The following is a 13,771-nucleotide window of genomic DNA, read 5'->3' as shown; positions in this document are numbered from 1 at the left end:
CACAGAAAGAAGCCCTCCATGAATCTCACCAAAATTGACACTTTGCTGTTTTCTGGTAAAATTCTGTCCAGTTGATCATTCAACTCCTGCCTGTTTTGACATTCAGTTCAATCATTGCTGATTTATAACTTAACTCCATTGACATGTCTCTGTTTTGCAAACATTAATACTTTCAGCATATACATTTAAAACTATATTGTTTTAAAATGTTCAATTAACCCAGCTCAACAGCTTACAGTGGGAGAGAGTTCTGAGTTTATAATACCCTTTTAGTGAAGAAGTGTCACTCTTGAAAAGCTTAAATTCAATGTTAACATTAATGTTGCTTTGCTCTGAACTTCATAATAGAAGAAATAGTTTATTTCTATCTAAATTATCAACTCTATCCAGTATCTTAAATGCATAACTTAATCATTTCTTAATTTGCCAAGCTCAAGAGTGCGCATGTAAAGTTTATTCAGCCTGCCCTTGTATTTAATTATTTTACCACCATTATCATTCTGGACCATTATCATTGATCCTTTCAAGATCAATATATCCTTCCTGAAATATGATGTCCAGAGCTAAGTGCGGTCTTCCAGATATCACCCAATCAAATCTTGACATAACTGCAACATAACTTCCACGTTTTGTTCTCCAGCCTTCTTGAGATAAAGGCCAATATTCCATTAGCGTTTCAAGTTATTTTTGTGCCTTGCAGTAGCTTTTACTGATTTCTGTGTTTGAACCTCTAAATTTCTACTCCTCCATAGATCAGTTTAGAAGATACATTGATGTGTTTTTCAAAGAAAGATGATCTATTATATCTATGAAAGGTCTGTTATGTTTATTTTTAATTTGTGTCGTCTTCCAGTTCTTCTGCAGCATGGGCCAGCCCCAAGTCAGCCAGAGGGCCTGCTTCACCCCTCCATCAAAGTTATGATAACAGTAGCCAATAGAGATTGTATTCTTGGGTCTTTGTCCACTCCCTGTATAAAAGTTAGTTAGCTACTATAACCACCTCCTATGGCTGAGTGGGTGTGGTTAGTAACAAGCTCAATTTCAAAATATTGCCCTGACGGAATGGACATAAATTGTATGCATTTGTTCTACTATCATTTTCATCTTATGATGTCTCATTTATTGTAATATTGTGTAAATTTTTAATTTTTTTATCAAAAATTAGTTGTACTTTTGCTTTTAACAGAAGAAGTTCCCAGAACTCCCGTTGAGGATACAGATCCTAGTGTTCCTTCAGAAACGGTATGACTACTGCCTTGCATGACACATTTTATGAACCATGATTGTTTTCCTTACTTAATTTATTCGCTCTGATTTTGAATCCTCATTTTCTTTCACTTTTGTAGTAAATATTACACACATTTTGAAATTTATTTTATATATAGAATAATGCAGTTGTTTCAGGTGCAGTTTTACACTTGTGAAACAAGAGTATGAATAGTATATTCCTACCATTGTGCAATGGTGAGCATTCTCATTAGCTAAAATCAATGGTGCAACATTTGGTTTTTAAATGCATTTTGAGTGCTTGATGTGATAACAATCCACAGTCAGGCAGCATAGTTTTTACTCTTCTTAACAAAGTTGGAATTCCTCCTACATTCCCCTTTTTCACTTCATCCAGATATAATGCATCCAGCTTTTGCCAGATGTATCTTCAGCTGATTCTGAGGAACTATGTGACAATAACCATGTTCATTTTGATTTAGCTCCCTCTCCCACTCCCTACGTGTCCCTCACATTTGATGGTCTGCATTGTCCTTGCAGGTAAATTAGTCAGTTGGAAAACATGGATGATTTACTGGTGGTTGTTAATAAATGAAAAATAATAACACAGGTGATTGGTGATGGTTGTGTGTAAGACTACTGCTGGATGTAATAATAAATAATAACATGACTGAGTTGTCCATGATTTTTCCCCTTCATCTTTTATGAACATGTACAGCAAGTTTCTACAGCAGCACAGATTAGTTCAGAAATTAAGGGGTGTGAATGGGTAGTTGTACCTGACTTTGTTCAAGCTTTGTTGTATGCAATTTGGCAGCTAGGTTTGCTATAAAACAACAATAACCACTTCAAGAGTGTGTGGAATGTTTTGAGAACAACTTGAGAATATGAAAGATCCCATACCCATGAAAATTCTTCATTACTACACAAGACTCTTATTTCCAATTTTCATCTATTTGCAGCATGTCCTTTCATCAGATTCCTCTTCTGTTTGAAGACTTGTTGCTTGGGCCATTAAATTCATTGCAGCAGAAGCTTCGAGTTTTAAGAATATGTGCATTGCAAGAGATGAGTGATTTGAAAGACAGAATTAATTTGACTTTCCCTCTCAAAATCCATAAGCAGCCTACAGAGGATTAACATGTTACTACTGAGGAGGAGGTGTGATTGGGCAAATTCACATTTTGTTTCTATCCATTGTGTATCCATTGTCCCTGACTATGGGAACGTTTGCCTTGCAGTTCAAGCCTTACCACTTCAACACCGTTTAAACCCAGTGTGTTGACAAATCTATAGTTAGTACTTTTATGGTAAAACCTTAACTACTGTTTTGATAAGGAAGAAATTTCTACAAGATTCATTTCCACACCTCCGCCACTTGAGGAGTTGATGGGGAACATGTCGCTGAAGATTGCATATGTTTCACCACGATTTAACACACCCAGGAGTTTCTATTTGCTGGAAACAGCATTGCACTCAGGTGATTAGCTGATAGTTCTTCAGCAGCAGCAGTGCTCGCAGTGACTAGGGCTTGGACAATGAGCAGTCCTCAGATTTTAAGTCTCAGAGTCTCGGACCAAATAAATGTGTTGGGGTTGGGTCTTATAGCAGGGGAGTGAGATAAGGACTGGGGTTTTAGGGAGATGTAGTATTAACGACCTGATGGGGAGACCAGGGAGGAAGTGAGCATCATAAGGGCCAGGCTTTAGGTGTGGTAGATTTAGACGTATAGAAAGAGTATCATCAGGGAGTGCCATTCTGGTGCAAGACTAGAGCAGGGTGACCCACTGATCCTTTCCCTGAACTTTTGTTTTAATCATTCATGGGATGAGGGTGTCACTGGCCAGGCCAGCATTCATTGTCGATCCTTAATTGCCCAGAGGTCAGTTAAGAGTCAGCCACATTGCCGTGTGGTCTGGAGTTACATCAAGGTCAGACCAGGTAAGAATGGCAGTTTCTTTACCTAAAAGTGAACAAGATAGTTTTCCTAACAATCGATAATTGATTCATGATCATTATTAGACTCCTAATTTCAGATTTTGATTGAATTCAATTTCCACCATCTGCTGTGGTGATTTGAACCCAGGTCACCAGAATGTTACCTGAACCTCTGAATTAACAGTCCAGTGATAAGATCCCCTATGCCCATCAATCTCAAGATTGAGGGCAGCAGGAAGTGGCCCTGAATTGGCTGATAATTTATGACATTAGGATCTCATTTGGGCGTGGACAGGCAAGCCAGTCTTGCCCACTCCATGCAAAATTGCAGATAGGTTGAGGGCAGGTAGAAGGAAGGACACCTGGGGACTTTTATGAGCCGTCCCACCTGCAAACCTGCCAGCAGGCAATTGTTAAATGTTACCCATAAAATTTAACCGTCTGGAGTGTTTCTTTTTCCTCCTATATTTTGAGCATAAAAAGCCTTTTATTACCAATAGACTGTATATGTGTCAAATGTGTGTGAATTAATGTCCTATTTTTTGCTTTCACAGATTGAAAAATATCCTATTCAAGCTACAGATCACAGTGTTTCCACTAAAGGTATAAATTTTCTGACCCTAGAATACACACTGGACAGAATACAAGACTGAGACAACTATAGTGCATCCTGTGTTATACTTTTAGTCAAAACTAAAGCTGCCAATTTTTGAATGATGACTATCGTATACAATACCATATAAATTTGCATTAGCAACCTGGTATCTGCAGAAAATTTGGTACAAAGGTCAAAACATTTTAAGTGTTTTTATATTGCTAACCTTGAATATGTAGTAAATGCATGAGCATGTTTGTCTGAAATTTCATTAGCTGTCCTTTTAATGAAGATATTAACCTATTATGAAGGAAGTAGACAAAAAAATTTCATACAAGTGCAGTAACAAGCTTATTAATAATTGTGTACAGATTTCATTTTCAGTAGTGTCCAGTCTTTCCATCATTAAGTTGCTCTTAATGATGTATCTTTGGGGCAGTCCTAACAAGTGTTAAAGAATAGCTCAGGGAAAACCTAAAGTTTTCTCCTCCCTTTCTTTGAGAAGATATGCAGACGCTATTCCCTGTTTCACCCTGATAACGTGGGGCAGAGGGGTGGTACTGCTGGAAGAATCCAAACGTATGCGATGTACTCGGACACGTGAGGGGGGGGGGTTCACAGCTTCCCTCTTTTTTAATCTTGTGTTGGTCAGTGGCAACAAGTACTTTTCATTTTTTTCCTTTATAAAATGTAGCTATCATTCTTCAGTCAAACTTAGTTAACGAGATTAAAAATGAAAGAGAGCCATCCTAAGGTCAATTTGAATGAGACAGTGAACTTTTATTACCTGAAAAGAAAAATGATCACAAAGCAGAGGTAATGAGCTTACAAAGAAGCCAGAGGTGGAGGGATAACTAGTACAAATAGACAAGAAAAGGTAGTTGTTCTGGTATTTAAGTTGTGAGAGTGGCATCCCAATTGTTTAGCTGCTATCCAGTATCCTCAGTAGTGGGGAAGTACAGATACTCTTGATTTCTCAGTCACCTGAGGTTTTACTGTGTTAATTTTTTTTCACTGGCTCTCTATTGAGATTTAGAGAGAGTGAGAGAAGAGCTTTTCGTATCCTTGCTTCATTCAATCTAGGTTGCTTTCTCTTTTTTTTAATTGCTTAAAACAAACTATTGAAAAACACTTCATTTGTATATTTCAAGTCCAGCTCCACTATCTTTTTCAAACTGTACATTTTACAGGTTCCATTTCATCTCCAGCCTGTGAAGTTGTCATGCAAATATGAATAAAACAAAATCTACTCATTTTGTGACCCAGAACTGAGTTTCAGTGTTTCTTGATCAAAACTGTAATTACAAGAGACATTTTGTCTGTATTCCATGTTAGTTGCCTGGTCTTGTCAGGTAATCACAGCATCCATTAAGGTCATCAGTGTCCTTTTAAACACCATGAAAATCAAAAAGATGAATATTGGTAGTGTATTTTCATTATGATCTTAGAAGATGCTAGAGCAGCAATGGAAGTTTTTATTTCATTTCTTAGAAAAGCGAGTGAGCCTGGATACCTCTCGATGCAGGTATAGAAGTACAGGCTTTTTTTAAAAGTAGTTAACAGTTTGGTGGTAGCGAATTGCTTGACAGGCTGAAAACAATGGGAATAAATGGCTATTTTCCTGAATGGCCAGCAGTGATTAGTAGTGTACTACAGGTATCAGTACCTGGGCCCCAGTTATTCACAATATTCATAAAAGACCTTGGATGAGGGAACCAAATGCAATGTTTCCAAGTTTGCTGTCAACACAAAACTGGGCAGGATTATATGTTTTGTGGAGGATACAAGGAAGCTTCAGGGTGATCTGGACAAATTAAGTGTGTGAGCAAAACACATGTCAAATGCTTTACAACTTGGACAAATGTGAAGTTATACATGTCAGTGTGAAATACAGCAAGGCAGAGTATTATTTAAATGTTTCGTATTGGGAAATGTGGATGTATGAATGGATCTGGGTGCCCTTGTACACCAGTCAATGAAAGTAAACAGACAGGTGCAGCAAGCAGTTAAGAAGACAAATAGTATGTTGGCCTTCATTGCAAGGGGATCTGAGTTCAGAAATAGGGGTGTTTTACTGCAGTTAATCAGGACTTGGTGACACTTTCCTGGAGTATTGTGTGCAGATAAGGGTAGATCTAAGAGGGTATACTTTCATAGAGGGAATGCAGTGAAGGTTCACCCAGTTGATACAAGGATGGCAGAACTATAGTATGAAAAGTTATTGGTTTAAATGAGTCTGTATTCACTGGCGATTAGAATAATGAGAGGGGATCTGATTGAAACATAGAATATTCTTCCAGGACTAGACAGACCAGATGAAGAGAGGATACTTTCCCTGGTAAGGGAGTCCAGAACCAGACTTCACAGTTTCAAGATATGGTGTAGGCCTTTTAGGATGAGTTGAGGAGACATTTCTTGACTCAGAGGGTGGTCACTTTGTACAATTTGCTACCACAGTAAGTCATTGGTCAATGTTTAGATCGTAAGGGCATCATGGGATATGGAGAGAAAGCAGGAATGTGACTTTGGGATAGAAGATCAACTGTGATCATATTGAATGGCAAAACAGGCTCGAAGATTTGAATGGCCTACTCCTGCTTGTAGTTTCCATGTTTCCACATTTCTTCTTTCATGACCATGGGATGCCTCAAAGTGCTGTACAGCTAATAAAATACAAATGTAGTATAGACAGTGTCGTAGTGTAGGAAATGCAGCAGGGAGAAAGTGAGGACTGCAGATGCTGGAGATCAGAGCTGAAAAATGTGTTGCTGGAAAAGCGCAGCAGGTCAGGCAGCATCCAAGGAGCAGGAGAATCAACGTTTCGGGCATAAGCCCTTCTTCAGGATTCCTGAAGAAGGGCTTATGCCCGAAATGTCGATTCTGCTGCTCCTTGGATGTTGCCTGACCTGCTGCGTTTTTCCAGCAACACATTTTTCAGCTAGAAAATGCAGCAGCCAATTTTCACAAAGTAAGTTCTTTAAAGCAGCAATGTAATAATGGCCAGACAATCTGTTTTTGAGGTGTTGATTGTGAAATAAATATTGACCAGGACATAAATCATGTCAAAGGATCTTTTATCTCCACCTGAAAGAGCCGGCAGTAATGATTTAAAGTTTACTCTAAAAGACTCCTTCACAACTAAACTGGCTTGTCAGACTAGATTTTTATACTCAAGTCTTTGGAGTGTAATTTAATTGATAAATGCTACTACCTGAGCCACAACTGACATTGATTTTGGATAGGGCACAGGTAGGTTAGTTTATATTGAATCTGGTGGCAGCTATTCTTTCATCTCTGAGACCCAGATTGACAGTTCAGACAAGATAATGATGTAAATAAAGAATGCTATCTGTTAGGGACAATGTGACTGTGTTTCAACAGAGTTCTCAGTTGATGCAATTCAAGCCCACTCTTACTGTGGCAGGATTTTTAAAAAATCATTCTCGAGACATGGGTACCACTGATAAGCCCACCATTTCTTGCTCTTCCCTAATTGCCTTGAGAACCACTTTCCTGAGCTGCTTCTGCCCATGTAGTGAAGGTGTTCTCACAATATTGTAAGGTAGGGAGTTTAAGAGTTTTTATTCAATGACAATGGAGAAATAGTGACATATGTCCAAATTTTGATGGTGTGTGATTTGGTGAGGAAGTTGTAGGCTTGGGATATTACTGCAATGTATCCAATAGATAATATGCAGTAAAAATAATGTATTAGTGGAGTTGAGGGAACAAATGTTTTGTATTATAAATGAGCTCTAGATGATGTGTGCTGCTTTGTTTAATAAATTAGTGAATTTCATGAGTAGCAATCTTACTTATAAAGAGAAGCCACAAAGGTGGCTAAGTTGAGAAATAGAAAGGTCATCATGGCATTTCAGGGGTCGAGTTGGGCATTGCTTCTCTACCAAGTTAGAAGGATATTAGAATGATTGTTTAACATTTGGAGTAGCTGATTTAGGTGAACCCGATGTTGAAGCTTGGTACAAAAGATGGAAATGTTCCATTTAGAAACATAGAACCTAGGAGTAGCTGTAGGCCATTCAGCCCTTCAGGCCTGCTCCACCATTCAATATTCTCTGGAGATTAGATCTCTACCTCAATGCTATGTTTCCATTTTCTCCCACATTCTTTGATTCTATTAATTCCTGAATGGCTATCATCTTGATTAGCTATTTTATTTTCCTACCCTGTTGATTTGCTTTAGGTCATTCACCTATACCACCACTTGCAAACTGCTACACTATAGTTCTGTACATTAAAGTTCTAAAAGTGCTGAACCAAATGCTGCCTGCCTTGGAGCAATGCAAAGAAATGTAGTTCACAAGCAATATCTATTGTATTGTGGTGTAATTTAGTACTTCTGTATATTATTTGGTGAATATTATCACTTATAAGGAAATGTCCATTACCCGTTTAGGATAATTAAAGTATTGAGTGCTTTATAGTAACTTTCTTTCAGTTATTAAGCACTGACATCTATCAATACCTACTAAAGCTCAATTATTTATGCTGACAGGTGTTTCAGATCTCCTAGTACAGGATACGACAACTGTTAACCTGGAACATTTAACTTCAACTCTTCAAACGACAAGACAGGTAGAAACAAGTTCATTTCAACTTTATTCCCTGATTTGGTTCTGAGCTTTTGTAGAGATTAAGTTTCAAAGTATTCTGTCCTCTGTTTAAGCAGCATCTTTAAAAGAATTCTCTCCCTGTAACCACAATCACATCTCGGGTCTCATAAGAATACCACCTCCTTCAGCCTCTGAAGTGAGTTATTAAAAAATAGCTGACTTCAAAACAGCTTTGTGCTGAGAATTTTAAAATAGCTTATTCAGCTCATTAAAGGCCCTTTAGCACTTCAGCATGCTGTGGCATAGCAAGAGAGAATGCAAAGTTGAATGGTGGACTCCTTGAACTGCCTTTTTGCAATTTCTGAACAGAGTAGAATTTAGGAATCCAATGCTCTTTGTCTTTGATGCAAAATAATTAAGAAAGAAAGTGGAATCCAATCTTCAAGAGGAATAGAAGAAGGAAATGCTCTGCTTAAACCTATTTTCAATTTGTGACAGCCTATAAAAATGACAATAGCGTTTAGTAGTTGCACAATCTGGATCATCCCATCAGTTTCTTCTGTTTTCTGGTAATAGGACCTCCAGCATTAGGTAGTAATAATGAGAGAGGTCAACTGGAGCAATTGAATGGACTGTCACTGGAGAGGAAAGACTGTATTTGGTGAAAAAAGGATGAATGGGAAAGGAGAGCTTGCAAAAGAATTTCTCAGCCCAATGTAACCCACACATTTCTTTCCTGTGCATGACGTAAATAGTTCCTTGTTTATCCTTAATTCCCTTCATGCTTGAAATGACCCATGCTAGTGGAATAAAGAGTCCTTGCTCATGATCTTTGGGCCTTCCATGTGTTGAACTGCCATGTTATTTTCCTGGAGTAGTTGTTAGACTTCTACAACGTAGGCATCAAGTCATGGCAGATGAGGTTGAAAGGCACCTGGGAAATATGGAATGGATGTAGAGAAGTTGAAACTAATAATGCCCACGAGGGAGGTTAAGGATGCTCCAGATCATTGGAGGCTCATGTATTAGCAGAGGGAATTAGAACCTTACGTCAAATCAAGTCAAGTCTGTGTTCTCTTGAGGCTATGGAGGAAGGAAACAATACGCCTGGTCAGATATTATACTTGCTAACGAATAGTCAGCTGAATAGATTTATCAGAAGAACTGGAAACACTTGATGATTGGCAACTGAAGTCTGGAAAATGATCCACAGTAAGCACATGCTTGAGGACAGGAGTCCAGTGTACAATGAGAGGCAAACAATGCACTCAGTAGTGTTACAGAACCAAGGAGATTAATTCTCAGCTAATGGTTTGACAATATGCCTGTGGCCATCTGTGTCCAGCAGCAAGAAGACTCCTTAGGATTTGTATCTTATTGTGACCCCTAATATTCTGATTTCAGAGGAATGCTTTTGCACTCAATGAAGGTCAGTTGTGACAGTCTTGAGATCGATCAAACTTTTCTTTTCAGTGATTCTTTCTCAGTCCCCTTGGGCACTATCTTGAATGCCTGGCTTAGCCATGTATGATACTTGGTTATGCACTCATTGGCCTGGCCATGCACTTCAGAAAGTGTGGTGAGTTCAAGGAAATGGTCAGTGTGTGATGGATTGAGTGCCGGTGCCGGCAAGGGTCGGTTCCATCTGTTTTCACTGTAGACCTGGGGTCAGACTGAGCTTCAGAGTTACACAAAATACTGACCAGTGTTTAGGATATTACAACAGCACATGATTTCTAATGGCCAAGCATGACACCAACAGATCAAGAAAAATGTAAGATCAGTTTTCAAAAGTGCAATCTGTATTCATCAAGATGTTAGTAAGGGTACGGGGATACAGTTAAGAAAAGTAATGACATGACAGTGCCTTTTCACAAGGATTCTGGGTAATCCAAGATGGAGGACAGGAAAAATTTCTGGCTATAACAGCTGCTCCTTTATTGAGGTATTTTAAGTGTTGGAGGTGATTTCCTCAAATTCCAGGAGCAGCAATTACTGTTTTATATGCTGTTGCATTGTTTTGAAATTTTGGAAAAAAAGTGAAAACCACAGCAGTATTAAAAGGGAGAAGAACAGACAAATGAAGCACATGGTAAGGTCAGTGCAGGAGAGAGAGAGAAAGAAACTGGCGTAGCAGTGAACCTGCACAGTTTCTGCCTTTGTTGTTTGAATTCATGTATCGCTGGACATCGGAGTGTGTCTGGGAAAATTAACAAACAGTGAAATTCAAAACTGATCTTGGAGGAACTGTTTGGGTGAGGTTCACAGCACAGAAGCAGATAAGTGTGCTGTTTTTAAGTGGGACCAACAGAAAGTCTGCAGTAGTGAGTAGTGTGGGTTCTTTCTTGATTATATGTTTTTTGAGATATGTCTCTTGATTAAACTTAAAATATAAGCCAAAATTATTAATTTAACCTGGGGAAATGTTTTATAGAGGAATAAGACGGCGTTATTTTCTGGGTCTGTAGCTTGTGAAGGAGCAAAAATGTCCTTTAGTAGAGTGATATGCGCTTCTTGTCATGTGGGAATATAAAGAGAGTTTAAGGGTTACTGCAGATTATATCTGCATTAAATGCTGTTGGTTGCGAATCTTATCAGATCAAATGGATCAGTTGGAGAGACAATTAGAAGCAATGAGGAATTTGCAACAGCAACCGTATGTGATGGATGGCAGTTATACGAAGGGGGAAAGTCTCAGATACAGTCACATAGATGGGTTAACTCCAGGAAAGGTAAGAGAGGTAGGCAGCTAGTGAGGGAGCCTTCTGTGGCTGTACCCATTTCAAACAAGTATGCTATTTTGGAAAATGTAGGGGGTGATGGATTCTCTGGGGAACATAGCATGAACAGCCAAGTTTCTAGTATTGAGACTCACTCTAATGCAATGAGGGGTACATCGCGTTCCAAGAGATCATTTGTGATCAGGGAGTCTCTAGTTCGAGGTACAGACAGATGTTTCTGTGGTCAGCAGTGAGAAATCAGAATGGTGTGTTGCTTTCCCTAGTTCCAGGATCAAGGATCAAGGATGTCTCAGAGGGGGTGCAAAATGTTCTCAAAGGGGAGAGGGGCCAGCAAGAGGTCATTGTCCATATTGGAAACAACAACATAGGAAGGGAAAAGGTTGAAATTCTGAAGGGAGATTACGGAGAGTTAGGCAAGAACCTAAAAAGAAGGTCCTCGAGAGTAGTAATATCTGGATTACTTCTGGTACTACAAGCTAGTGAGAGCAGGAATAGGAGGATAGAGCAGATGAATGCATGGCTGAGGAGCTGGTGTATGGGAGAAGGATTCACATTTTTGGATCATTGAAATCTCTTTTGGGGTAGAAGTGACCTGTGCAAGAAGGACATATTGCACCTAAATTGGAAGGGGACTAATATACTGGTAGAGAGATTTGCTGGAGCTGCTTGGGAGGATTTAAACTAGTAAGGTGGGAGGGGTGGGACCCAGGGAGATAGTGAGGAAAGAGATTAATCTGAGACTGGTACAGTTGAGAACAGAAGCGAATCAAACAGTCAGGGCAAGAAGGGACAAGGTAGGACTAATAAATTAAACTGCATTTATTTCAATGCAAGGGACCAACAGGGAAGGCAGATGAACTCAGGGCATGGTTAGGAACATGGGACTGGGATATCATAGCAATTACAGAAACATGGCTCAGCGATAGGCAGGACTGGCAGCTTAATGTTCCAGGATACAAATGCGACAGGAAGGATAGAGAGGGAGAAAAGAGAGGAGGGGGAGTGGCGTTTTTGATAAGGGATGGCATTACAACTGTGCTGAGGGAGGATATTCCTGGAAATAAATCCAGGGTAGTTATTTGGGTGGAACTGAGAAATAAGAAAGGGGTGATCACCTTATTGGGATTGTATTATAGACCCCTAATAGTCAGAGGGAAATTGAGAAACAAACTTGTAAGGAGATCTAAGCTATCTGTAAGAATAATAGGGTGGTTATGATAGGGGATTTTAACTTTCTGAACATAGACTGGGACTTCCATAGTGTTAGATGGAGAGGAATTTGTTAAGTGTGTACAAGACAATTTTCTGATTCAGTATGTGGATGTACCTACGAGAGAAGATGCAAAACTTGACCTACTCTTGGGAAATAAGGCAGGACAGGTGACTGAGGTGTCAGTGGGGGAGCACTTTGGGGCCAGCGACCATAATTATATTAGATTTAAAATAGTGATGGAAAAGGATAGACCAGATCAAAACGTTGAAGTTCTAAATTGGAGAAAGGCCAATTTTGATGGCATTAGGCAAGAACTTACAGGGAAAGGGATAGCTGGAAAATGAGAAGCCTTCAGAAATGAGATAATGAGAATCCAGAAAAAGTATATTCCTGTGAGGGTGAAAGGAAAGGCTGGTAGGTATAGGGAATGCTGGATGACTAAAGAAATTGAGGGTTTGGTTAAGAAAAAGAAGGAAGCATATGTAAAGTATTGACAGGATAGATCGAATGAATCCTTAGAAGAGTATAAAGGAGTACACTTAAGAGGGAAATCAGGAGGGCCAAAAGGGAACATGAGATAGCTTTGGCAAATAGAATTAAGGAGAATCCAAAGGGTTTTTACAAATATATTAAGGACAAAAGGGTAACTAGGGAGAGAATAGAGTCCCTCAAAGATTAGCAAGGTGGCCTTTGTGTAGAACAGCAAGAGATGGACGAGATACTAAACGAGCATTTTGCATCAGTATTTACTATGGAAAAGGATACGTAAAATAAAGAAAGTAGTGAAATAGATGGTGTCACCTTGCAAAATGTCAATATTACAGAGGAGGAAGTGCTGGATATCTTGAAAAGCATAAAGGTGAATAAATCCCCAGGACCTGATCAGATGTATCCTAGAACTCTGTGGGAAGCTAGAGAAGTGATTGCTGGGCCTCTTGCTGAGATAATTGTATCATCGATAGTCACAAGTGAGGTGCCAGAAGACTGGAGATTGGCTAACATGGTGCCTTCTTTAAGAAGGGTAGTAAGGACAAGCCAGGGAACTATAGACCAGTGAGCCTTACGTCGGTGGTGGGCAAGTTGTTAGAGGGAATCCTGAGGGACAGGATGCCATGTATCTGGAAAGGCAAGGACTGATTAGGGATAATCAACATGGCTTTGTGCATGGGAAATCATGTCTCACAAACTTGATTGAGTTTTTTGAAGAAGTAACAAAGAGGATTGATGAGGGCAGAGCAGTAGATGTGACCTATATGGATTCAGTAAGGCATTCGACAAGGTTTCCCATGGGAAACTGGTTAGCAAGGTTAGGTCTCATGGAATAAAGGGAGAACTCACCATTTGGATACAGAATTGGCTCAAAGGTAGAAGACAGAGGGTGGTGGTGGAGGGTTGTTTTTCAGACTGGAGGCCTGTGACCAGTGGAGTGCCACAAGGATCGGTGCTGGGTCTTCTACTTTTTGTCAATTATATAAATGATTTG

The 13,771-nt window shown here is 39.4% G+C and overlaps 1 protein-coding gene across 4 annotated transcripts in view; it reads left to right on the top strand.

The window, feature by feature from the left end:
* Positions 1-13,771, top strand: part of edaradd (EDAR-associated death domain) — a 56,206-nt gene that overhangs the window by 21,683 nt on the left and 20,752 nt on the right. The window contains exons 2-4 of one of the 4 annotated variants that reach the window (XM_072580523.1): positions 1,190-1,242; positions 3,720-3,768; positions 8,277-8,356. In XM_072580523.1, the coding sequence (XP_072436624.1) occupies positions 1,190-1,242; positions 3,720-3,768; positions 8,277-8,356 (182 nt within the window). Of the gene's footprint in view, positions 1-1,186; positions 1,243-3,719; positions 3,769-8,276; positions 8,357-13,771 lie in introns of all 4 variants that reach the window. The other 3 variants (XM_072580522.1, XM_072580525.1, XM_072580524.1) reach the window with 3 other exon arrangements.

The sequence above is a fragment of the Chiloscyllium punctatum genome, chromosome 11 (genome assembly GCF_047496795.1).
Source record: "Chiloscyllium punctatum isolate Juve2018m chromosome 11, sChiPun1.3, whole genome shotgun sequence".
Classification (NCBI taxonomy): Eukaryota; Metazoa; Chordata; class Chondrichthyes; order Orectolobiformes; family Hemiscylliidae; genus Chiloscyllium; species Chiloscyllium punctatum.
Note: the sequence above shows the minus strand (reverse complement) of the source record. Positions and strands in the feature narration are given on the sequence as shown.